Source organism: Sebastes fasciatus, chromosome 5, assembly GCF_043250625.1.
Source record: "Sebastes fasciatus isolate fSebFas1 chromosome 5, fSebFas1.pri, whole genome shotgun sequence".
Lineage (NCBI taxonomy): Eukaryota > Metazoa > Chordata > Actinopteri > Perciformes > Sebastidae > Sebastes > Sebastes fasciatus.
In genome coordinates, this window is record NC_133799.1 from 5038922 (window position 1) to 5065571 (window position 26650).

General features: G+C 41.5%; 1 protein-coding gene across 2 annotated transcripts in view; it reads right to left on the minus strand.

The window, feature by feature from the left end:
- The window catches only part of kdm4b (lysine (K)-specific demethylase 4B), a 58685-nt gene that overhangs the window by 11512 nt on the left and 20523 nt on the right, over positions 1-26650 (minus strand). The window contains exons 7-17 of one of the 2 annotated variants that reach the window (XM_074634631.1): positions 21538-21641; positions 18255-18392; positions 10552-10748; positions 9742-9989; positions 8118-8351; positions 7573-7692; positions 6299-6459; positions 4908-5097; positions 3041-3117; positions 2638-2693; positions 2320-2428 (exon numbers count right to left, since the gene is read on the minus strand). In XM_074634631.1, coding sequence (XP_074490732.1) covers positions 2320-2428; positions 2638-2693; positions 3041-3117; positions 4908-5097; positions 6299-6459; positions 7573-7692; positions 8118-8351; positions 9742-9989; positions 10552-10748; positions 18255-18392; positions 21538-21641 — 1634 coding nt within the window. Of the gene's footprint in view, positions 1-2319; positions 2429-2637; positions 2694-3040; positions 3118-4907; positions 5098-6298; positions 6460-7572; positions 7694-8103; positions 8352-9741; positions 9990-10551; positions 10749-18254; positions 18393-21537; positions 21642-26650 lie in introns of both variants that reach the window. The other variant, XM_074634630.1, reaches the window with a different exon arrangement.

Consider the following 26650-nt stretch of genomic DNA (forward strand, 5'->3'; position numbering starts at 1 on the left):
AGTAACAAGAATGACTTATGGTCGAGATAAAGGACCGTTGGGATGTGAAATGACGACATAGGTGGCACTGTGTTACTATAGTGGCATATCTAAAAGGGAGTGCATAGACTACAGAAGTCAAAGTGATTTGTTATTTTGTTTTTGTAATCTATAGAATTAAAAAGTGATTCATTAGTGTGTTATGGTAATATGTAGGAGGTTGAGGAGGGAAAAACTAAAACTCTGGACCTGTAGTCTTGTGACACAGGGGAGCTAAATCATAAAGAGGATCACTGATGGCTGAAAGAAGAAGTGACTAAACGGCCTAGACAGGTCTCGAGAATGAGTTGAGTAATGATGTTAAAATGACCATTGTATAAGGAGGAGAGAGGGGAAAGAAGAGAGTGTGTGCACAAAGGAGCCGCACACCCTTTGACAAGAAGTTGCGCACAGACATCTGAGGATTTGCCTATTACACCACCAACTGGAGATCAGATTCAAATGTCAGGAATCCTCAGCTTGAGCTGCCAACACAGGTTGGAAGCCAGCTTCGAGGCTGGTGTTGATTTTGGACAAAATCACACTTTTCTTAAGAGATTCCAATCCGGCAGTAAAAGAGGAACACTGCAACGGCCACACAGCTGCTTTTGCTCTGCCTAATCCTACAATCAAAATATGATTTGCAATTAAAGCACAAACTGTGGACATTGGAATCATTACTTCTTAAGAACTGTGGTCCTTAAGGTACAGCGTGCGTAACATCATAAAGAAGAGTTTTCTGCAAAGGGTTTTCCTAGCCAATGACTACTAACCAATCCTAGAGGCTTTGTAAGCTCTGAACATCATCCTAGCACCTTTCCAAGTGCACAGATCATCGAGGAGAGCTGCCGTTAACGGGTGTGGCTGGTGTCAACGCCTGGCTCCTGGATTATTCAGCCAGTCCTCCACCCAGCTGCAGCGGGGTTGGCGTCATGTGGGCAGTGAGAAGCTAAGCGAATCTCCTCGCCACCAGTTTAAACAGTTTTTGGCTACTGAGTTATAACCTGCAGTAAAAGCAGCTCTAAATTTAAGCCTCCATCTATAGCATTTTAAAATGTCTGATTTTGGCCCTGTCCTCTCGTAGCATAAAGAACATTGCACACCACTGCACACTAAATCTCTGAAGTAAAATGCAAACTCCAAAATTATAACAGTAGCTAATAATAACTGATAAAATCCTTGTCATTGTTTTGGTTTGTGCTTTGTTGCATGTAACAGGAGAACTGGCGTGGAATGGTAGTTGGAAAACAGTTTTAAAGATCGTATGATGATTTATTTAAGCCGCTTGCTTTTCCCAGCTTGAGGCTGTTTTCTTACAAGAACAGAAATCGCATTGCCTCTAGGTGCGAGATGCAACACTACCTTTGGGAAAGGTACATTTTTGAGGAATGCACAGTGTTACTGTGGCGGAGATATTCTGAAACAACTAAGACGATAGCAGCTCGTGTGAAATCTCTCCGTCCCTGAAAACCAAATGTTCAAAGATGGAGGGAAAACACAGATTGCTGAACACGGTGCAATATTAACTGGTTTCCAAGGGTGCGTGTTCACATTTGATCAGCCCAGTCATCCGAATCATTAGACCGCGGAGCTTCTTCTCATGGCCTTTTAAGAAGAGACGGAGGAGGAAACCTGCTTTGACAGCACTCGGATGCAAATGTCACCCAGCTTGTCTTTGATAGATTATTCAGAGAGAAGGGGAGGGAGAGAGAAGACATTATTTGTAGATTTGTTATAATGCACCAGCAAGCACTGCCGTTGACTGTGAAGTGGGATCATGAGACTGGGAAGGAGGGATGGAGAGAAAGAAGGGAGGGAGGGGAGAAGAAGAGTTGTGTTCAAAGACGCGGCAGCAATGGGGAAATTGCCTCCCACCCACGGGATCGATGCAGTTCATTTGGCGCAGTGAGAAATGACAGCTGATTATTCAGCCATTCCCCTCAGCACATATGTTTTACCCCATGTCCTCCACAGCTTGCAAAAACACGATCTATCCATCCACCAGGGAAGGAGGGGGGGTAACGGAGAGGGTGACAGATACAGAAGCAGTGGGGGAAAAATGTGGGGAAAGGCTGTCGGATTGAGGAAAAGAGATCAGGGAGGAAGAGAGAATTCCATAATGCTGAGACAAGACAAAAGAAATTAAACGGCGGCAGTGAGTAAGTTAGTTTCTTCAAAGAGAGGAGGATGAAGATTGTGACTGTAAAGATGGTCTTGCTTTGGTTTAAATCCCTACCTGTCTGACATCACACTATACCATTAGAGATGAATAAACTTTGCTTTGTCTCTGCCTGAACTTACCAGATTCTTGCGTGTTTCTGGAACGGCACTGACGTCCACCGGCTCCCTCTCGATGGCGTTGACGAAGCGAGCTTCAGGTACAGCGATGGCACAGATGACATGGACCCACCTGGTTACAGAGAGAGATACCAATGTAACCTACATATAGACTATTTTGAAGCAGAAATCAGAAATCCTCAGGGAATGAAAAGTCAATAAAATTTAAATTATATTTATAATGTTTAATTGTTTACTGGGGAATGACGTTTTAAAATGTCTGAAGAGGTTTTGCACACGTGGAAAAATGACCACAATAAAACCCGAGCATATGCTACTAACCGGTTGTCTGTGGTCGTCTTCAAAGCTCCTCCCCGCAAGTTACAGAGACAACACTCCTGAAAAACAGAAAGCAAATGAGAATAAAGTTTAGGCAGTGATGGAAATACAGATCTTCTGGGCTCCATACCTTGGCCAATTCAGTCTTTTTCTAGGCAATACCTTGGCTTGGTTTTGCAATAGCTGCTGGGGTACATAATCTACTATCCATCCATCTACCTACCTACCTACCTACCAACCAATAACAATCTTTAGAACAGCAGATTTTAGTAGAAAACATGAAGAAATAGAGGCTGCAGATCCAGTCAACTCTGAGTGTTTGATACTTGGAAGTCCTGGAGAAGATCAGACTGTTTTTCTAGACTTGTGTTTTTTTTGTTTTGTATTAGGTAGTGTTGCTACTCACCACAGTCCAGGCTCTTGTTGCACACCTGGAGCACATCCAGGGTTCACTGACAGATTCTGGCTTCACACCGTAACAACCTATAAGAGAGGAGAGATTAATAGCTTCACATACCTTTACTATAACATTTTGCATATAAAGTTTCCAAAGCACCTTCTAGATGAATTCATTTTCATTAAGGATGGCCTCCATGGCAATTTGAGCCAAGCTCTACCATTAATATTTATTGAATGCCTCCGTTTTTTTATAATTGCGATGCACTTGACACCAAACCTGCTCGTTAACCATTTTGCTAACACCTAACTTGCACAATCTTCTCGTCACCATCTACAATTTGAGCTTCTAAATCAAACAGCTTGTACGTTTATGTCACACCTAGACAGGTCTGAATGATTTTTAGTTGAATGTCCACTCCAAAACAATGAGGAGCAAAGAAATGGAGCACAGAGCTTGTGTTTTTGACAGGAGTTCTTTCTGCTTCATGTCCTCTTATCAATAGCAGCGCTGCTTGCCCAGCTGAATTCAGCTTATCCAGTCTGGATCATTAATGAACTAGCCTTTTTGAAGGTGCACTCCAGCTTTAGGGCTAATAAGAATCCAGGAGGTTTGGTGTTACTGACTGAGCACATGTGCACATGTCCATACTGTAACTCATCGGATTGCATGTGCTGCCTGACATCCACATGCACAGACATTTAAAAAAACGCTTTTATTCATTATTATTTTTTTTGTTAAGGTTAAATAAGTGATGTTACCATTTGGCAATGAGAAGTAGAGCCAAGCACAGACATCCCAGAGCTCCTTGGCTCATACACAAAGTTAACAAGCTGCCTGTCCTTTCACGCTTTGCTTTGACAGAAGCCATATTCCCTCAAAAGGAGACTTTCTTTGTGAAAAATGGTTAAGCGTGCAAAGCAGAGTAAATAAGAGCCGGGGTGGTTTATGGTGTGCTGCCTTCAGAGAGGTCTTTGCGTTGCTTGAGCAGCCTCTTAGCTAGTTTAACCAGAGTCGAGGAGAGTTAAACAAGGAAGCCTCGCTGAGCGCGGCAACAGGGGGACTGAGCAGACAGATTGTTGCACTGCTGTAGTGGAGTCTCATCTTCTGTGCTTCCTATTTTTCCAACACTATTCTCAGGAGTGCGGGGATAAAATAAAGTAAAAAGAGTGTTGAACTGCCCAGTAGAGTCTGTCTGTGGAGCTTGTCAGTCTGTGTATGGGCTTGTAGCCCATAGTGTTATAAATCAAACGCTGCAGTGTGTCCGGAGCTGAGAGTCTCCCAGTTGAACAGAATCAAACATGACTTTTCTACAACAATAAACAGAAAGCACAGAACATTTCCTAATTTTTAAAATCCACTAAATATTGTTCAGCAAAAGTCTTGCTATTGTAGTTTAATTGTATGTTTGCAGCGGTACCCATCCTCTTAATAGTTAGATTTTTTAAACTTATTTGATTGATTAATAAATAAATTTAAAAAAGAATTGACAGCAAAATGTGAAAATGCAGATTTCAACCAACTTCTAACAGCCTTTAAAACCTGAAGCTGCTCTCAGTGACTGTACTCACACTTCTTGAGGCCGCTTCAGTGTAAAACCTGTAATCAAATTGTCTTTTCTAGAAAGCTTTCTGCAACTACAAGAGTGTTGACTTTTCATTAACAGCACATCTGTTCTGCTTAGGTTTATTTTTGTACTGCTCATCCAAAAAAAAATATTTCGATATGCATGGGAAAGCCTTTTTAACTGCTACAGCTGCTCCCAGGTGTTATTACTCCAACGCAAACCAGGCTGAACACATTACATTTGGTCCCAATGTTCATACTCAAATACAGCCAGCATCCTTTCTTGCTGTTTTGAGGGTTTTATACTTACTGGCATGAGCCTGCATGTGGCAAGATGTACAGCAGAGCAGAGGACTGGTTCCATCCTCTCCAATGTGATAGTTGGTGGGTGGAGGCTCGGTGTTGCCGGCACCAACGCTGAAGCACATCTCTGGGACCAGGGGACGAGTCAGACGGGGTGGGGAGGCACGCTGGGTGTCGACAAAAGAATCTTTGTGTGGCTGGAAAGGCCAGAGGGAAGACGATAATACCGTTAGTGGATTGGACTCATGTTGATTACTTGGTTGGGATGAATGGAGAGAGGATGGAGTTCAAAAACATTCCTTTCTTTGCTTTTATGGCCTGTAATTGTTGTAATTTGTAGGTCTGAGAGCTAACAATACCGTTACAGTACAGTTGTGTTTGACAACTGAAAACACTACAATAGAATAAAGCTCATTTGAGTATAAAAGAAAACAAACATTCTGTGGGTCCATAAAATCAGTTTCCCATTCATTGACTACGAAGCAGCTCCAGACTTTATACCCTATGACATCACAAGTTTGAGACTTGGCTTACGACTACGGCTTTGAGAGAGAGCAGCTCATGTTCACAAATGTTGATTGAACTTTACTAGGCCATGGAAATAACATATTGAAATTCTTCCAAACCGTCATCAAAGAACTAGCAGCGACGGGCCGACCGATACGTCGCCTCATGTCGCCTTTGTTTCTGCCAAAAAGCTGCACTCGGGCACACCGCAAAGACTACAGCCAACAACCAACTACCCCGTATGTTCTGCGCCTGCGTGAGAGGAAATAACTCTCTGTACCAACATGTAGCGGTAGTCTGTATTTGTCATTCAAAAAGGGAAACCGGAAGACCGAGGACTGCGGATATACAAGCCGTTGTTATGAAGCGTACATGAAACAAAGCGGCCCGTTTTCACACCACCCTCACTAGCCACTTAGTTTCATTCCAGTTGACCATGTCGTAGTGAAAATATCCGTGTATTTGAATGATCAGATGAGGTGAGGTTGATAAATGAGAAGAGTCTTCTGTGTTTTTCCTCTTGACTTTACTTGTTTGCTTGCTTTCCTCACTTTCGTTTCTCGTGTACTGATTCGTTTAAGCTGAACAGCCAATCGGAGGGAATTCTCTAACCGACGGGCCCTGCCGCCGATTGAAACATGCTGAATCGACCAAAAAGCCTTTGACACGGGCAGACTACAATCGACAGTGCACACCGCAAAAACTAGGCCGACAGACGCTCCGTCGGCTTGGTGCGTCAGAACCTTTACACCTAAACTTTTGCTACTAAAACTGCTGACGGACCAACATCACTAATAATGCTGTTAACCTGCTGAACTGTTACACCTGATTTTCACTACCATTACTCCTTCACAGACACATATGTGCTTCAGTTGCAGTGTGTGGCTGTACCTTTGTGTAGGGACAGAAGAGTAAACAGATAGCACAGTGTGGTGGGATTGCTGCCACTGCAATATTGAAGGCCTTCTCTGCCAGGAAGTTGGGCGAGTGATTCTGCCACAGGTGCTCCTGTTTCTTCATGTCGCTGTCCAGCGGCATGGGGGAGGACAGCTCTGTGGGTAAAAAAAAAAAATGAAATGCGTTAATGATGTGCTGCTCCAAAAGAAGACATCCACAATATGAAGTGACCTAAAGGAGATGTTGGAAGAGTCATTATTGGTAATGATCTTATTTTTCTCTGAAGTGCATGTGAAGCATTTTTGGAAAAGCACAAGGATGTTTTTAAGAAGAAAGTCCTCGCCAAGAGACACAAATAGCACATTGTGTTCCAGACAATAACAACACCACTTCTGATATAATTGGCTGATGAACACAAATAGTACAGGCATCAACAACTCGCTGTTGTGGCTCTGGAATCAATTTTGCAGTGAAGCCCCCTGAAGCTACTGAGCCAGACCGTTTGTTAAACCTGGACAGAAGGCAGGAAGAGCTCTTCACAAGCTTGCCATTTAACTCCCTCTTTTCTCCCTTCATCAGCCCTCTCTTTCTCATTGTTCCTCATCCACCCTTCTGAAGGACATGCCCCGAGCCGGGTCCCCCGCTGCCGATGTAAAGTGACTTTGAAAGCAGGTAATTGGGAGTCATGATCCCCGGATCAATAAGTGTCAGTCAGAAAATGAAAAGAAAAAGACAGAAGGGAGGGGAGGGGGGAAAAAGGCCTTGCAGTCTTGATTTCATTATCCCCACAGGGAGCTTTAGTCCAGTTTGTTTTTCTTTCTCTGGATCAATAATCAAAACAAAAATGGTGTCTTGTTCATTTTAAGTGCGGTGATGGAGAGGACAATGAGAGGAATGAATAATGAGGGGGACAGCAGAAACGAGAGGATAGATGGCGATAGATGAATAATGGGCGGTGTCGGGTTTCAACTGATATGGTCATGTCTTTGGTAAATTTGTGTGAATAATCTCCATCTTTGAATGCAACCGTTTTCATGGGAGTTATTATACTGTTATAATTCACTTATCAAGGAGAAATTAAACAGCACCTGACATGTGGATTTTTCTAATTCTTGTAAGTGGGTTATCAACTCATTAAAGAAGGATGACTCCCCTTTAAACTTTTCCACTATTCAATTCCCATAGAAATGCAGCCGATTATAAAATAAGAATATATTTACAATAAAATAAACTCCTGGTTAAATAACTGTGCAATGACAGACACGCACCTTTGTCACTGGCCAGGTCTTGTTTGAGGATGGAGAGAGGGGAGCGCTTGGGTGGCTTGCTGAGGGGGTGACGGCGACTCTTTTTTACCTCTGTTGACATCTTCACCTTGGAGTAGCATGCCTGAAAAAACACAAGATTGTTTTATATGATCTTATTTTTTACATTTCAGTGTTTTTATAATTTTGTAAATTAGTTGTTTTGCTGTAGGCAAATACTTTATTTAAATGTGATATTAGTACAGCTGTAATGTTTTTGTGTTTTTTTCTACATGTAGACTTATTTGTTATGCAACATAACATTATACATCGGATTTTTTTGTGGATTTAATGCATATTTTTACCTGCAACAGTGGCAGAAAACCAATTAAAATTCTGAGGTTCAACTCTATTTTCAGATCAGCCAGCTACATATTTGTGCAGTAAAATACAACTGTGGCTAGAGATTAATAAAGGTGTGCTGCCCTGTTGGACACAATAACTTGTTACAACTCAAAAGACAAATCTAATTAACTTAAAGCTGAACAATCTAACCTGGGTCGCACTCCCATCCAGCTTGTTGTCTGCGGGGATGTCACTCTGTCTTGGAGTGAGAAGGTTCCCCGCCTCTGGATGACTTAACATTGCGTTCTTTGACGTCTTGATGCTGGATGTAGCAAACTGCTGAAATACTTCCTCAAACCCAGTGATGCTGTTGATATTTGACATCTTCTTTGGCTTTTTCGGCTTCTTTTTCTCCGTGTCCTCTGTCAGGATCTGTGGTTTGGCCTCGGGTTCTTGTACTGGCAAAGAGAAAAGAAAAACGTCAGGAGGGTCGTGATGGCTGTCGTGGCAAACAGAAAACCTGTTGTGTCTAGGTAGGGTGAGATGAATAGCAATTAAATACGCCAAAGGATTATTTATCGTTTGCAAGAGCCTCCATGTACGGCCGGGGATGACGCACAAGACTGAATAGAAATTGGTTACATTGCAGCTTATACTTGAATGTGATTGTTTGTTACAAACAGGTGCATTGTCATCAACAAGGTCAGAACACAAACTACAGCACTCCTGGTCCAGGATGCTGTTTCTCATAACACTCTCTCTCCTCCTCGCTCTAGGAGAGCAAGGCCGCTCTCTGCTCCCCCGCCTTTACGTGCCCCAGTCTTTACCATCTGGCAACAGTTGTCATGCACTTCATATGCAAATTGGATACTTTACACAGACATACAGGTCTAATTGCCACAGACACACTGAGAGAGAAGCCTAATACTTCTCCAGGCTTTCATCCTTACCCGATACCATTACAGTGTCACTACAGTCACTCTATGTTATACTTCATTATGTTTTGGCAGCTACAAGCACATGAGCATTTAAAATAACAATTCCCATAACAGTAGTGATTGCTCATTAAAAGAACTTTGAGGAAGTTGAAAAGATGATATACAGCATGAGGTACTGGGATCGTTAATGGAGTGAAGACTGAACTGAGACATGGGCTTCGTCCAAAATCGCATAGGATGCACTACATACCCAATATCGTTGAACATACTTTTGTGAGAATAAACAGCAGTATGTATCTTTTCGTACGCACTGAGCTGTAATTTACGTCGTCACTTCATGAGAGCCTCCTTGCCGGTTGGAGACTTGTAACCATGACAACCTGTGCCAACTTCGTGACTCATATGTCAGTTTGTGAGACTCAAAGTCTGAACTAATTTAAAAAAGATATACACCTAGCAAAGGGAAATTTTGTACTTACACTTCAATTGAAGCGTTATTGATGTAACAGAGCTGTACATCAATGTCTATTATGAACGTTGTCGTCGTAGTGTCCAGTGTTGCATACTCTAATATTTCACCGCAAATAGTATGCGATTTGTGTACTATTGGTTTCTTACTAAGGTTTCGGAGTCACTTAAAAATCTCACATAATGTTTTAGCGTGCTAAATACCATGTTAGTATGGAATTTCACACGCAACCATGATCAGGTTTGAATTTGGAGGGTTCTATCTTGAATGTTTGAGCCGAGTTATCCATATGTCGTCAAGAGAATGTGCAGAAACACATCTAATTCAAAATAAAGTAACTATGTTGGTTTTGATCATGTCCTGGAACAAAACCTCTTATTTTCCTGTTTCGTGTGTTTACACAAACAAACTGCAGTCTCTTACTGCTCATATCGTCCTCACCCTCTACAGCTGGAGCCTCTGCTGCTTTAGCAGCGGCCTCGGCAGCCTCCTGCTCTTCACGCTCCAGGGCCTCCAGGGTCAGCATTGCCTCTTTGGCTAGGCGTTCCTCTCTCTCCTGCCTCCGCTGGGCCTCACGCTCCTCCACCTGACGCTGGTACTCGGCAGCATTCAGCTCAATGCCTTCCTCCGCCAGCACCTTCACCTCCTCCAGCTTTAGACGACGGACCTGCTTCATCTTCTGCATGGCCCTGGGGTGGTGCACAAAGACCGGTCAATTATTAAATTCATGTAATGTATATAAAATGTATCCATTTTAGAGTAAAAGAAGCTATAAATATGTCGAGAAACTGAACACCTTTCAAATGCTTTCAAATTTGCAGATTTGTATCTGCATATCCATGTGCAACATGTGCATCAAAACCTCCAAATTGAAGGGAAACTTTGCAGATTTTCAACAAGCTGTGTATCATTACAATGTGGGTAGTATATGCAAATGAACAATGTTTGCCTTCCCTCGATGTTGCCAGCACCCAAAGCTCCCTGCTCATTCGCCATTTGGCTCTAAGGCTGTTGTTCGAACTACAGTATGTAATATGTTGTATGCCCACATTTCCTTGTCGAACAACAGCCCTAAGGCCAGCAAAAGCCCGCTGGATGACGCAACCTTTGCTGGCAAATGAGCGGGGAGCTTTGGGTGCTGGCAACATGGAGGGAAGTTAAACATATACTACCCACACTGTAATGATACAAAGCTGGTTAAAAATCTGCAAAGTTTCCATTTAAGGCAATTCATGCACTTTGACCTCTCACCTTCGCAGGACATTTGCTCGGTGGTTTACACGATGCTCCCTCCAGCGCTCTAGTTCGGGGCTGTTGAGCACAGTGGCCCTGAGGTGGTCCAACACTGTGATGTCTTTGCCCTGCTTCCACATATCGTAGCGACCTGGCTGCAGGCAGCGCACAAACACGTCCATGGAGATCTTCACCATGTCTTTACGACAGGTACACTGGAGGAAAACAAACAAAGAAGGAAGAGATGACTGTATGTAAAGAGTAGAGGTAGGGCATGACGCAAACTCTATGTTCCACCATAAACAAACAAGCCTACTCCTCCACAGTGGTAGAATACTTTACGTTTGTCTGTATATGGAGCAGGTGCTACAGATGACACTTTTACTGATGAAGAATCCCGGAAAAAGAATAGAAGAGGATGGTAAAGAATCGCGTCACAGCAGAAATCACACTTTACAGAGAGATGGTTCTTGAACAGAAAGTGTATGTATTTACATAAAAAATGTGTAGCGTTTTATAATTAATACATAATTAGATTCATATTTATGACAAGTTTGTTATGCCAAGAGCGTGTCTTTATTCTTCCCGCTGAAGAGGTTTTACTGTTTGCAATGAACAAAGTGAACAATATTAGTATGCTCCAATTCTTGAAATATCATGTATGCAAATCACATTAATTATAATTCATCCGACATAATTTGATTTCACCCTAATAACATCTGCAATATGGAGAGATACAATAGCAAAGCTACCTTTATGCAGCCTGTGTACAGGATTGACAACCGTATTTACTAATGATAGTGCTTTCTGACTGATATTGTACATATTACAGCAGTGTGGAGTGAGAAGAGGCCCGTGTGTGAACAAGTCAATAGAATTAGAATTGTTAGCTAATCCGAGCCTAGCACAACACTTGTAACCATAAAGACAAGACTTGAAGGAATGTGGTATTGTGTACATGGTAAATGTGGCAATGTGCAAATAGTTCAGAGGTAAATGAGACTAATAGCTGCATCCTATAACCCATCACATCTCAAAGTGCCTCCATAAGCCCTCACAATTATGCGTCAATGAATCATTTTGCTGTCTAGAGAAGGGAGGAGCCGTAAAATGAAACCACAGTTCTGAATATAATGGCAAGTACAGCAGAGAGAAGTTTGGGAAATGAAGGAAACAAAAGGAGGGAGATGAAACAAACAAAGATGGGGGAGGAGAGAGAGAGAGTGAGATAAAGTGATATTTTCTTTTGTGCCTTGCTTGCTGCGTTACATTCTGGCCCTATTATTTCATGAGCTGAACTGAGAGCCTTATGTTCAATTACTGGAAACACAGCGGCTCACCCTCCCCAGCAAAACAATACCCAGCCTACATCTCATCTAGTCGCCACTTGACAGACGGAAACATTAAAATATGGTGTCAGGTTGAGGGTGTTGAAGCGGAAAGTGGGAGAGCAGAGGGGGGCAAGTGAGCATGGCTACAGCTGATTGTTACCATCATGAAACCTTTACTGAAAACAGCAACATGCCAGGAAACTACAAACACAAAAGAACACAAGACAAATATCGCTCTTACACTGATTGTACCCGGAAAATGTGCTATTTCCATTTGTAAAAAGGTTATAAAGGCTCATTTTATCTTTATGAATCTATTAAGAGGTTATGGAGATTGTTGCCATCCTCAAGGGTCAGGGCGAGTTACACTTTATTATCATATAAAAACTTAATTAGAGGAGGGAAACAGATTTGGAGATGCACAAGATCTGGGAAAACAAAAACTCGCCCTGAGGCAGGCAGTCAATGAGCCCTGAAGTATACTTGGGCTACTAATGAAGCTAAATTGTTGGAGCCGCAGAAGGCCTACAGCCTGGGGACTTTCTATGGATTAGTGGACACAGTAGATGTGCCAAGTACTAATGACAAAACAGGGTTTTACTCTGACCTGTCTGACCCGACCCACAGTGGCTGGGAAAATCTGATTATCTCAAATTCTTTATGCTTGCTTTGATCACATCACCGATGAGGACAGAAATAACCAGAAAATGATCCTAAGAATTAAGAATAATTGGAGATGTAATTCAAAATAGTTAAGATGCAAAATGCAGAAAATACTGCACAGCAGGGATGTATATCATCCAGCTGCTCATGCTGTTAAAACCTACTGTGAAATGGGACAGAAAGGTATCTGATACCTTAGTTGCTTGTGTTTGTCTAAAAAATTGCTTGTTGTGAAAAAAATGCTAACCAATAGTGATACGCCCAACCCACAACCCACGGGTCGGGCAGTTTCGGGTAAGCTTAGGTAGTAAAAAGTGATAAAGCAGCATTCTGAGTAAGTTATTGATAACTTACAGAAAGCATTGTGTGCACCAGCCAACCTTCTACCTTCTCTTCCCCTCTCTCTGTCACTCTGTCTCTTAAACACACACTCAGTCTTTGTCTCTGTCTTTGTCTCTGTCCTTGCTTCAGTCCCCAGCTCTCCTGACAACTGTGTAGAGCTGCACCGATTAATCGAGTAACCGATTAGTTGTCAACTATTAAATTAGCGCCGACTATTTTGATAATCGATTAATCGGTTTTATCGGTAATTTTTTTAAACAAAACAAAGTCGAGAGTTCTCTGATTTCCAGCTTCTTAAATGTGATTATTTTCTGGTTTCTTTACTCCTCTATGACAGTAAACTGAATATCTTTAAGTTGTGGACAAAACAAAACATTAGAGGACGTCATCTTGGGCTTTGGGAAACGCTAATTGACATTTTTCACCATTTTATGACATTTTATAGACCAAACAACTAATCGAGAAAAATAATTGACAGATTAATAGAAAATTACAATAATCTTTAGTTGCAGCCCTACAATTGTGCAACTATAATGCATAAAGTTGGCGGTTTGCGGGTCAGGTTTGGATGGTTGATTAACACGTTTCTTTGCGGGTTGGGCAGAGCGGATTTGGTCGGGTGAGTTTGAGTATTAAAATACCTGTGCATCACTACTGAGCAAGTTTAAATAATGACTAAATTTTGCTCTCATTTTTTTCACCCTCCCACTTATTTTTCTCTCTTCATTATCTCCTAATAAACACCCCCATTCAACAACGGCTGCTTAATATGCTGAAAATAAAGGGGGAGATTTAAGCAATGTAGAAATGTTAATTAGTAAGTAGTGTAAGGCTTTCACAACTGTAGACTGTTACTGTGTGAATAACAAACAGTATATAAAGCACTGTATTGTTGCATCTGTGGAGTTTATGTTTATGTTGCACCAAGTTTTATGTTGTAAATGTCTGCAATATTTCTACTGTGATGAAACAGTGCCCACTAATCTCACTGTGTGGCAAGTCTCTGTCCTTCATTACAATATGGCTGCCATCTAATGGCAGTGCGTGGTGGCTGGGTAGACTGGGTATTAAATAGCTTGCCTTGAAACTGAAGCGGCAAATTAAAAAAATAGTTTGCTGGAAAAAATATTGAACATTTGAGCATTTTTCTGTGGACACAACTTGTCCTTGGCTCCATGCAGTGTTTGCTAAAAGTACAACTATAGTCTTTTATCTGTTTAATAATGCAGTAAGCCTAAAGAATGCATCTTGTTTATTGATTATCATGGACATAGGTTGCACATAAATAAAGTCTAATAAAAATGCAGCATGTCCAATCACAGCATGTCTGGGTTCGCCAAAACAAGTCTGCAAACGAATATAAAAAAGACAGTGAGACCTCTGCAATTCACTTTCGGGATGAAAAAGGGATGCGATTTAGTCGGGGAACTGGGAGGATGATTTCTGCTCCTCTCCCAGACAGAAAAATCACAGCGGACGCCTGAAGGAACAGCAGCAAAGTGTGACTGAGCACCAAACGAACGGAGAGAGGCTTTCATTGAGAATACTACAGACCCGGAACACAGAAACATAATGGTGCAGCAGACATAACTATTTTAGGAAATAATCTGTAAGGTATTTTTTTGCCGTCTTCAGTCGGCTCATTGCTGAGCTGTTTTCCAACAAACTGGCCAAAAACAAATACATGTACAGTATGTAACTCAGTGTGGCTGTTAGTGGAGTGGCTTTCTTCTTGTTTTCTGTGGCAAGTTATTTTCCTGTTACCGTTTACCGACAATTTTTTGGCATCTATCGTGAACATGATTTTATGTGGACGGATATTGTAATGATGCTTGGTACATCATTTTTTGATTTGGTATAAACTGATCCCTACAATAGTCAATTTGAGTCAATAGCCCAGTCTCTTTGAAGTAATCCTGAGTGTTGAGCCCCTGAATTACTTAAAAAAAGAAAATGGCTAATACCTAATGCATATTCAGGAAGGTTGAGGAGAAGGTTAATTAAGACTGCAATGTCTGAAATAATAGAAGTATAAGTAGATGCCCACACAGCACGCAGGGAGTGCTGACAGTAGGGCCTGCTTTGACTGCAGGTGTGTGTTCGCCTGGTAAGTCAGACAGATGGGTCAGCAGTTGGGGAGCTTGTATTTAAGAAGACTGAGACATGAAGCACGCCCAAGCGCACTCTCTCCGTCTCTTTGTCGTGTGCTGGCAGCCCCCGAACGGTGACAAATTCGATCCCTAGCCCCATCATTCACTGTCCTGTTTGGTGCTGACAGAATAAGGCTCGGTGGGGAGAGGGCGGGAGAGGGAGGATAGACAGCCAAACGAGTTAACAGATGACTGCTTGAGCTTAAGACAGAGAGAGAAAGATCGGGGGAGTTAAAAAGACCAAGAGAGAATGAGAGACTTTATTGTTGCCAGGAAAGTGGCTGGCGTAGGCTAGCTATATATAACTACTGTATGTATAAAACAAATTACTGAAGAAATAACTGCCCACTGAAAAGGCAGTGCAATCTTTTAAAGACTCTACATACGAGTACATCACTTAAAGCTAACCTATGTAACTTCTGCTATTTAGCTGTCAGACATGGTACAATTACAGCATAATCGTAAATGCTAAATTGGACTAACAGGTGCACAAGCTTGCATAAGCTACTGCTTGCAAAACCCCCAGGTGTACTGAACTGACCAAGGCTGCATTTCATTGCTTAGAAATTTCACTTTTCCTTCGTAAGAAGAAGAAAGAGTTATTTCTTCTTTCGAAAGTTGCATGGTCTCACTTTAAGGGCTGAGCTGTACGGGACCGATCTATTAAATTCAATTCTACATTTATATACTATATACATTATATAAAGAATTTTAATTCCTGTTTAACTTTAAAGATTTTTTTATTTGATTTATTATTTTTATAATAAATAATACACTTAATTTATATCTATGTATTCATTTGTTATATTTTGTTTTACAACGTTAGGAAAGCGATGATTAAGTCAAGCCTGATGTTGCATTACACATAAAAGACTGAGCCCAGTCACGTCCACACAGTGAGGCATACAGCTTATTAATTAAACACTGGTATCGGATCGGTACTCGGTATCGACCAATACCCAAAGCCCGGGTAACGCTATTGGTATAGGGAATGAAAAAGCCGAATCGGTGCATCCTTACTTTCAAAGCCTTTAAACAGGTGGTCCAATTTATGTATTCAAGACCTCCGGGTATTTGGAATTAAATATCAAGAAGAACTCCAGTCAATAAATTGACATTTTCAACAGACCAATTCACTCTCTAGATGTGTCTGTAGTAACTGTTCTAAATATACTCTTGAGAACTAAAACTGTGGGCCAAAAAAGCCACTTTAAGTTGCTGAGTTGGCAAATGTTGCCGCCTTCAGATACCGAGCACATACAGGGGGGCCACAGCGAGCCAAAAAAACAGATCATTTAGTCTGATTTGTTTTTCACTATTAGTTTTTAGTATGGTGGCCAAGAAAAAGGCTTTGGCTAGTGCCAAAAAAAATCCAAATGGTTCAAGACATTTATATTACTTTAAGGGCCCACTTACTAATGAGGATGAAAAGAAATAAGACAGTAAGTTAGGGAGGGTAAAAATCTCACAGGTCATGTGCCATTTTTGACGGTGAAAGGGCATCGAGCCTATCTCGTTACTCAATGATTCATGAGTGAGGGAGTCTGAATGGGTTCAAGGTCTTGCTCGAGGACATGCAGTATGACTGCTGTTGGGACTGAATTTAAGCAGCACTGGTTACGGGACAATCTCTGTAACCACTGAGCTACCACACCACCCCAAGAGAATGAAATAGTCTGTCGGAGAGACGAAGAGAAAAGGGTGGACAGGCAGAAAGAGCCTGTCTCATTGGGCCAAGCTGTTCTCCTTCATATTCCTCTGACTGTGTGCGGTGCAGCGCTGACGATTTGTCGACTCGGATTAGCAGTGCAGCATGGAACCGCTCTTCTTTATCACACTGAGACAAGTGTAGTGGGGATACTCCCTTGAGCACTGGGCTGGGTGGAAGGAAGACTGCTGGAGCCTGGACTAGTGGTTCTTAAATTACAAGTGGCCACATGGGTAAAGTAGGAAGGCTGAAAATGAGAAAGAGGGAGAAGGGAGGGAGATGTAGTTCTGCAAACTGGCACCTCATAAATCTGACATGCAACCAAAGAGAGAGAAAGCAGGGAAAAGGGACACACACACACACACACACACACACACACACACACACACACACACACACACACACACACACACACACACACACACACACACACACACACACACACACACACACGCACACACACGGATAGAGAGGGGGAACTCAACAGGAAAATGAAGTGGAATGTGTAGAAAAGAGACAAGGGGAGGAGGTTCTTCCAGAGGACATTGTAGTTGGGCTCCCGTCTACAACCAACCCATGCCCTGTCAATTTCATGCTCAGCAGCCCACAGGCAAGGAGGCAGCTTGCGTCAATGGAAGGATGCGGGGGTACGGTTAGTGTCGGTAACAGATGGTATGCAGCAGAGAACCAGACGCTGCTTTTATATTTCGATATGATCTATTCCTTCATTCCTTCAGAGAACCAAACAGCCGAAGCAGGAAGGCTGCAAAGTCGCTGCTGAATCACACATCGGATCAAACCTCTTCAAGTGAAGTGTCTACATTTGCCCGCAGGATGTTTGTGTGATGATGACGACGGCATGGTGGAGATTTAGGTGTAGGTTTCCTTATGTTTTTCTTTCACTTCAAGATTTCAAGACCCAAACATGTACAATTTCCAATAATTTCTGAGACTTACTGTTAACCCTTTTCACTCTGCAATAGAAATGGTATTTTTGCTTAATGTGATGTCATTTCTTGCAGTATCTTCAAATTCGCTTTATATCCCTAAAATCTGTACAACCCAAGCTAAAAGGTTATATAAGTCAATAAACCATAATAATTGACAAAAGTATTGAAACTGTGTCATGAATAAAAAATAAAAATACAAAAATCTAAATGTAGAAACATGAACAAAATATGTCTCAACACTCCATAAGTTATTTGAACTTTGAGATATGATCATTTAAATGAGCAGAACAAGTGCAAAGACCTTTTGATCATTTTGTTACGTTACGTGCGGAACGTAATGACGAAGATCGAAGCCTTAGCTTTCCGCTGCTGCTGTAGCTCTTGTGGTTTTTATTTTAGATTGATTTAAACAGGATTATGCAAACAGCGATTTCCCGTGACGGGTCCGTTTTTAAAGGGTTAATTGTCCAGATTGTACTATGTGAAATTTAGCAGTGTTATCTCTTTTACAGTTACACTGACTTCATCTCATTGCTGCAGAACTGAATATGTGCCCTGTTAGTGTGTCTTGTCTTACCTGGGTAGCCATTTTGCCGTAATCCACCCAGCGCAGAGTGGCAAAGTTTGTGGACTCTGCGCAGTTGAAGCCATGGTTGAAGCCAGCATGGTAGCCATAAGGAAAGGTGACCATAAACTCCCCTTCATTCTGAGTTATCTGTTCATAAAGAGAGACAAAAACAGAAAGATTTACAAATCTTAATCATGCTACAATTCTTAAAAAAAAAATAATAATAATAAAAAGCTTAATGCATGCACGTGTACAAATTATAATTACAAATGTTATGTGAAACTAATTACAGATGAAGAAAATCCCCGGCTGTAATTAATCCACTGCAGCGCCAAGTCCAATGAAGACAACTATGCATCTCATAAACTAGCTGGCTAAATATAAACTAATTAAGTTTCTCATCAAGGACACTATTAAACTTCTTTTTAATTAGTTTGAGAGACACAACTTGTTTCTCAAGTTTTTGTCCAGTCATTGTAAATATAGTCGTTTCTTGAAATGTTTGACTTTCTTTATTCAACATTTTTTATTCTGTAGAGGTGTTCTTTAGTGGCAAAGATCATGTGAAAATCTTTTACACAGAAAACATTATTTAACCTTTTTGTTTTGTTTTGTTTTGTTTAAAGGAACAGTGTGTAGCATTTATGGGGATCTATTGGCAGAAATAGAATATAATACTAATCAATACGTCTTTAGTGTTTAATCACCTGAAAATAACAATCGTGTTTTCATTACCATAGAAGGAGCCATTTATACAGTATCTACATATGGAGCAGGTCCTCTTCATGGAGCCGGCAGCCACCTTTCTACAGTAGCCCAGAAAGGACAAACCAAACACTGGCTCTACATTGGGCCATTCGTATTTGCACGTTTTCACGTCAGCCACCTCAGTTCTCCTACATGCTTGGTACACAGGAGAAGTTTGAGTTGGTTGCAATCTGCAACCTCCCCTCTAGATGCTGCCAAATTCAACACACTGTACTTTTAAGTTTTGTGATTTTACTTTACTTTAAAGAAATTGTAATTAAAAGTAACTTTTAACTGTGTTACCTACAGTGTCTTTAGTAAGTGGAAATTTTGCATATCCTCTGAATGTTGTAATTTACTCACTTAGTCCTGTAATGTGTGTCTGAGTGCTGAAATGATCAGTTCTTTATGGGTAAGCTACCCCCTTTTGCTTTAATTATTTATGATGTATTGTTTTACACAATTATTACTTGCAGCTGTGACCCCCAATTTTCTGACAATTAAATTATTATCTGATCTAATTCTAAAATATATTCTATAAATACTCATGAGTCTCACATCCACTACAATTGCCATTGAGGTTTTAGGAGGTTTTAGGAGTTCAGCTCCTCAGAAACAACTTTTCTCTAAACTTTTCTGACTCACGAGCAAAATTAATTCAGCCTAACATGACTGCTGCTCCAAGGGTTGAGTGTCTTCCCGTGAGCTCAGTGTTATTCTGAGAATGTTTGAAAATGTGAGGACAAGTTAAGCACATTCTTTTTTTAATGTGTTGCCCCAAAACTTAAGCCCTATATGTCTGGCTGTGGATCGCAACTTCTCTGTAAAGCCTGGATCCAGGCATTCAACAGACACATCAAGCCAGACAAGGTGACAGGCAAGCGGGGAGAAACCGGGGCAGAGGCTCAGAGTCGGAGACAAACTTCCTCAACTAAAGGCAGTGGCTCAGATATCAAACATCCCTTTTTTTCCTCTTGCAAGAACGCAAGAAGGTGGTTTTATTTTTACACATGAATCAAGAGAGGTACTGTAGGTGTGTAACGAGTAACATGTTCGCTGTGATAATGACGTCCTGAGGGGGGAGTGAAGAGATCAATGGGGTGAGGGGAACCCTCTGCTGACAGTAGAGAACTTTGTACGCCTGTTCTGTGCAAGTTTTTTATTTTATTTTGCAGTGCACTGTGAAAATTTGTATTGCCTACCGAATAGAACAAAAACAGGAAATTGATTGGCATTCTTTCTATGACAGATACAACCGAAGATCATTACTCATACTGCACCATTAGTGCAGCATGTAGCAGTTGTGACATTTGCGTCAAAGCTGAGTCACTAACTTCCCTTGCGTTGTCATTCAAAATAAGCCCACCTCTTCTTACACAAGACCCACAAATGTTATCGGACACCAGGCAGTAAGGGATAGATAGCTTCACTTCCTCCTTCAGACATTGGATATTTCAGTGTCTTCGCCACGTCTCAGAGGATACTTCTTTTATAGTTAGATGATGCTGCTACAGCGCCACCTATTAGCCAAGTGGCACTATATCTCCCTACACATTTCCACCAAAAGTTTGAGGGCCAACTATAACAAAACTGTATGGAACATCAAGAATCCAAAAACTTTTTCCAGCTTGAGTCAGAGATGTTCTGAACCAAATTTTGTGACAATAAAATCTGATTTGGGCAAAATTCAAAATGTCAGAAAATCTAGTCTACACGCAAATGGGTGTGGCTTATATGGATAGATTTGTCTGGACCCACAAAATCCAGGGAAAAATATTGTTTGGAATTTTGTTTCTGAGACTTACGGTTCAAAGGTTACAGACCAAAATGTAAAGTTCATTGTTCGCCACCATCTGGCCAAAATGCACCACCTCCGACACTGCACTCCCCTGGGTCCTGAGCAATACACCCGCCAAAGTGTGAATAATATGTGAACAACACACAGAAGGACAGACAGAGATTCCTTGCTTTATAGTTAGAGGTGGAGCACCTTGGAAGACAACTGGTTACAGCGCATGCCATATAACCACAACGTCCAGGTTCAATTAATTTGTTGCATATTATACCCTTCTCTCTCTCGCCCCCATTTCTACACTCTCCTCCGTCAAATAAAGGCGAAAATGCCCCCCAAAAAATTGCATTTATGTATTGTTAAAGTGAATAGAATTATCCTGTGGAGCCTATGCATTGTGAATTTAAGTTAATGGTAGATTTTAGTCACTTGACATAGATATATTAGAGTCCTGAGACCAGGGGATAATAATATCTTTCTTCATTGGAGAGTTAAGCTAGACACTTGAGTTAGCAGAGAGATGGGGCAGAACGTTGAATGATGGGTGACGCCGTGTCAACCCATTTTCAAAAAGGTAGGCAAGTGGCTCTACCTTTATGCACACATCATGACCGTCATTCAATACGGGCTGCAGTAAAGATATAGAAGCTTCTAACGATTGTCTCCTATACTCAGATCAAAATGAACCAGATTTTCTCTTAAATGTCCTTTTATGTCATGCAACAAGGACCAGAACAAGGACCCAGCACTCACCCTGTCAAAGGGAATGCCATATTTCTTCAGGATGGAGGGAGATATCAGCGTCATCTTGTGGCGAAGGAAGGCGTCACAGCCTTGGGAGCTGCCGGGGAAGAAGCCTGCAGGGGGTGACAACAAACACGGGATATTTAACATAGTTCACTGACCATCCAGATAAACCCAAATTATTTGATAAAACCATGAAAAAACTACATAAATATCAGAAGCTCTATGACAACAAACATTGTGTAGCCATATGTGCAGTATACCTGCCTTTCTTTGCATCATATTCTGTGAATTCCTATACATGGTAACATTCAAAGCATATCTACAAATCCATGTCGTAAATGCATGACTTAATCACCGGCAAATAGTGTTTGCTTGCTTCAAAACAAATTAAACAACAACGGATCATGGTTTTAAAATGTTAGGGGAACTTCTTTGTGGTGTCTATGTGAGGTATCGTGTTGTGACGGCTGCTGAATCTTCAGCAGAAAAATGGGGGATGTTCAGTAATTTCAAGGTTATCAGTAGAGAGCGGACACCGATGCAGCAGTTGGTCCTGAAAGCCTTTAATTATCATAATCATTCCCTGGTCCCACAATCCCCTGATGTTACGATGCCCATCCCTGTGGTAGGTGTTGCAGCAATTACACACTGCGGGCATTATCACTTACTGCTGAACTTTGATCAACGTTTTGCTCCGATAGATTGTTAGAAAAAAAGTGTCATACTCATTCTGCTGTCAAAAGCTATAACGCACCAATAATCGGCTTATAAATTGGTTCCCAGTATAGCATTCAAGAGACGACTGTCCACGGTTATTAAATGCATGAATGGGGAAACAATCACTAGTGCTGCTGCCGCACCTCACTCTGATACTGCCGATATCAAGCAAAGGGCCACGAGATAATAATCAGATTCGTACCAGTGGGCAACTACGGGGTGATGCCAATGCGGAAGTGCCCTAAACTTGCCAGCATGGGCAGCTCCTCTGGTTGCAAAAATAAGTCTGTTTGTATAGAAGTCTATGAGAAAATGACCCTACTACAAAAACCAAGATGACGACGGCCAAAATGCCGAACTTGCGGCTTCAAATCACCAGTCCACAGACCAATGGGTGACTTCATGGTGACTAAGTAAGTATAAAGTCTATGATTTGTACACTACATTTATTTTACCGTGTATTGGATTATTTTTAAATGTGTTTTGATTTGTAATGTTCCCAATACATCTAATGGAAGATATTAGAAAACGGTTTAGTGATAGGATGCTGCTTTAAGAGAGTGTTTTGGCAGTTTTGGAAGAGGGCTTAGTTGGCAGGTAAATATTTAAAGAATGCCACATAAGCTTGGCCAATTAAACAGATTTCTGCAGCATAGATGTAGCTGTGTTTACTATATTATTGTTAATCCCACAACCTGGAAAAGGAAATCCGGTTTCCCGTTGACATGGGCGTGAATTCATTTATTGCTCAAAGTGTGAAATAATCACATTACGGTAGTGCATGTCACTGCATGGTTTGTGGGCCTACAGGTTGGATTTCAGGGGGATCTCTGCTGGGTTGCATTATGGCACAAAGAAAGACTATAGTACAAAACTGGGGCTGGGTGCTGTCACTTCCAAAAATATGTATCCCATTCTGCACGACCAAGGAGAAAACATTTGCCTGAAGAAGATCTACTTTGCGATGCCAGACAATTGTGTGCATAAATATTGCACTATTAATTTTAATTTTAAGAAGCAGCAGCACTAACAAGATTGGAAGACAGAGGCTACCAAATGTCTTAACCGTGGTCTCATTTATTTACAGTTATAATTAATCCCAAAACAATATAATGAGGTTTTAAACTGCTGTGCTTAAATTGTTGATGTCTATGCCTCCAAGGTCACTCGCAAATAAATATCTGCATCTTTATAAAAACATTCAAACTTTATATTGTGCAAAGGTGGGATTGCAACGACTACTTCTACAAATACATAAGCAAAAGCACACTTGCATAGCTGCTGAAACATGGCAGTGTTACTTTCTGTGTTACAAAACAACTACCCCACTTCCCTAAAAACACAGACTGCTTTGAGATCATAATATACCCCTCTGACATTTTGGGTTTTCAAAGCCCCAACTCTCTCTCTCTAAAAACAAAGGCTCACTTTTGCTCTTGGAGACAGAGAGACTCAGACGGCCTCGGCATAATCAAAAGAAAGAATTTCTCCTCCATCGCTCACTCTCCCGCTCTTTACTGTCTGTACCCGCCAGTGCCTCAAAGGGGGGTCCATCCAAGCCTCCACCAAGTTAAACTTTAATGTGGCTGACAGTATAATCGGCACCCATTTCATCCTTCATTTTCACTGCATTGTTTCAGCCTCTGTTCCACTCTACAAAGCAAGAGAGGGAGAGAGGGCCTCTATTCTCTCATCGCCTGCCTGCTTGTTGGAGCTGATAATAGGTGAATAATGTGCCGAGAGAGCCCGGGTATTAATCCCCATTAAAATGCAGCTGGCTCTCTGAGCTCTCCGCGGGGTAATATTAACTTAAAGGCTTCATTCTGTCCTTTTGAGTTTGAAAATTAAGTTCCTGCCTCCAACCCTGCTGCACCCTCCCCTCCCATCCCGCCACACCCACCCAAAAAGTCTGAAATAATGCAGGGATGAAGAGCGATAAGAGCAATGGCTGTCGCTGTGTGAAATGTTTGGAGAGGAGTTTTCAAGTAACAAGACCATTGTCCCAGCCCCATTAGGCATTCCTACTACACCCATAACTGCCTTTTTAGGACGTCGTAAACAGTTGGCTACCTGTGCTGACGATGGCTTTGATAGGTCAGTGGGTGCTTGTTAAATAACGTTGGCATTGCTTTCCTCCCACTGCCAGCTGCTTAGATGAGAGGAGAGAGGAAGGCTGCAATCTGACTGTGACTGAGAGCTCAATGCCCACATGAAGAGTGATTAGAAATGTCTACAGGGTGGGGTTCGATATCTATGAATCCAGTTTTGAATCCACTATCAAATCAGAACCCTTTTGAATCTCTTATCAAATATATTAAAGCTGCAGTAGGCAGAATGTTTTTGGCATCATTGGGCAAAAACTCCATTATGACCTTTCAGCATATTGTAATTCAAGTGTTCTGAGAGAAAACTAGACTTCTGCACCTCCTCATGACTCTGTTTTCAGGCTTTAAAAAATATAGCCTGTGACGGGAGACTTTGTTCAATCACAGGTCATTTCAGGGAGAGAGCGTTCCTATTGGCTGTTCATTCAACAGAGGCAGCTGTCAATCACTCGCAAACTCCGATCAAACGGTCGAACTAAGCAGCGCTGTCCAAATATGAGTCAATATTCTGTTACGTTAATGCCTTTTTTCTCGCCTCAAATGTTTTCAGACTCATCTCGTAGTGTACTGTTTAGCTGTAAAATGAGAAAGTTTGCTCCGGCTGTTGGGCGTTGCTTTGTATTTCCTCAACTGATCTCAACATGGCTGCCAGGTCACAAACTTTCTCATTTTAGAGCTAAACAGAACACTACAAGATGTTTCTGGGAATATTTTATGCAAGAATTATGCATTACAGTGACAGAATATTGATTCATATTTGATCAGCGCTGCCTAGTTTGACCGTTTGGTCAGAGTTTGCGAGTGATTGACAGCTGCTCAGAGACGGCAGGCTCCAGCTCGGCTCTGATTGGTTGTTTTCCTCCAGTCTGTGAAATCTTGCAGATGCCATTAGGAGCACCGGAGGACACAGAGGATCATGAGTGTTTTCAGATTACCTGTCTCATGCACTACTGTCAGGATATAGTGACCGTTTTATAAAAATAACTTTTTCTAATCATATGTGCTCCAATTCTACCCACTGCAGCTTTAAGGTTCAGTTTTCAACAATCTCATTGAAATACCCCATTAATATAACAGAAAACATGATATAAACTCAACGTTAAACAAATCTACTTTGCACTTCAGCTCCTGAGGAAATGTTAGCTTCACTGACTCAAGCTTCTTGTTACGATTACCAGAGGTCCAGATACAGAACTATACGGATGATAAGCTTACAATAATATGAAATGCTCGTCTCAACCAGCTAGGGAAGACTCACCGCGCTTATTGTCGTGTTACACTGCAATACTGAAATGATAAACAGGGTACTTCAGAGCAGCATCAGTGCAGCTGACAAACAATGCATGACTGGAAGTTAAAATCTGCTTGAGGTCAGCACACAGCACTTTGGATATTTATGGCCATTTAACAAAAACTGTTAGGTGATTTATCAACAAAGACTTTTTGTTGTGCCCGGTGATTTAAATTGCCAATATAATGGGCCTTTTTCACAGCAGACATTTGACTTGCCATCATAGGAAAAGAGGAAGTAGAAGTAATAACACTAACTGTGGCTCCCTCCCATTTAGATGGGCCAGTAAGTCAACATGAACAACACGAGGGCTGTGGACCTGAAACAACTAAATAGAAAGCAGCCATCATTACTGTTATAACTGTCCGCTGTGAAATTGCTCTATTTTATCGAATGCAGTGGTTCTTTTTAATACAGATATTTGTAGGGTTTTCACCAGGTGTGAATTAGACACTGATTAGAGGGTCAGGCTGAAAGGAAATGGGGCTCTCTCACTGTGTTTAGTGTAACATAGGTGTAACTAACAACATGGATAGTGGCTGCATGCCGTTGTTTGTCAGACAGTTTGGGTCTGTCGGTGAGCGTCCATTGGCCTAGTTTTTGCGGTGTATACCGCACCGTTGGCTCTAGTCTGCCAGTGTCTGGCATATATATACATTACACTGTAAATTATCTGTATTATTATCTGTCAAAAGTCCCATATTGTGCGTTACATATTCCAGCCACTACAGTACAAAAGACTGATAGCAAGTGACAGGGGCTATGTATTGGGGATTATTGATTTGTTCTCCGCTCATCACAACAACAAGGACAAACGGTGTGTCTATTTAATGTAGTTTGGATTGGGGCGACTCTCCGTCATCATCCCCACATCTTATACCTCACTCTGAGCAACTTGCAATACACAAGTTAATTCTCATTGATTAAAAAACAGGGGATAGGAGGAGGAGAAGGAGAACATGAGTGGCAATAAAAAGGGAGAGGCACAAGGAGAAATCTTATGTCA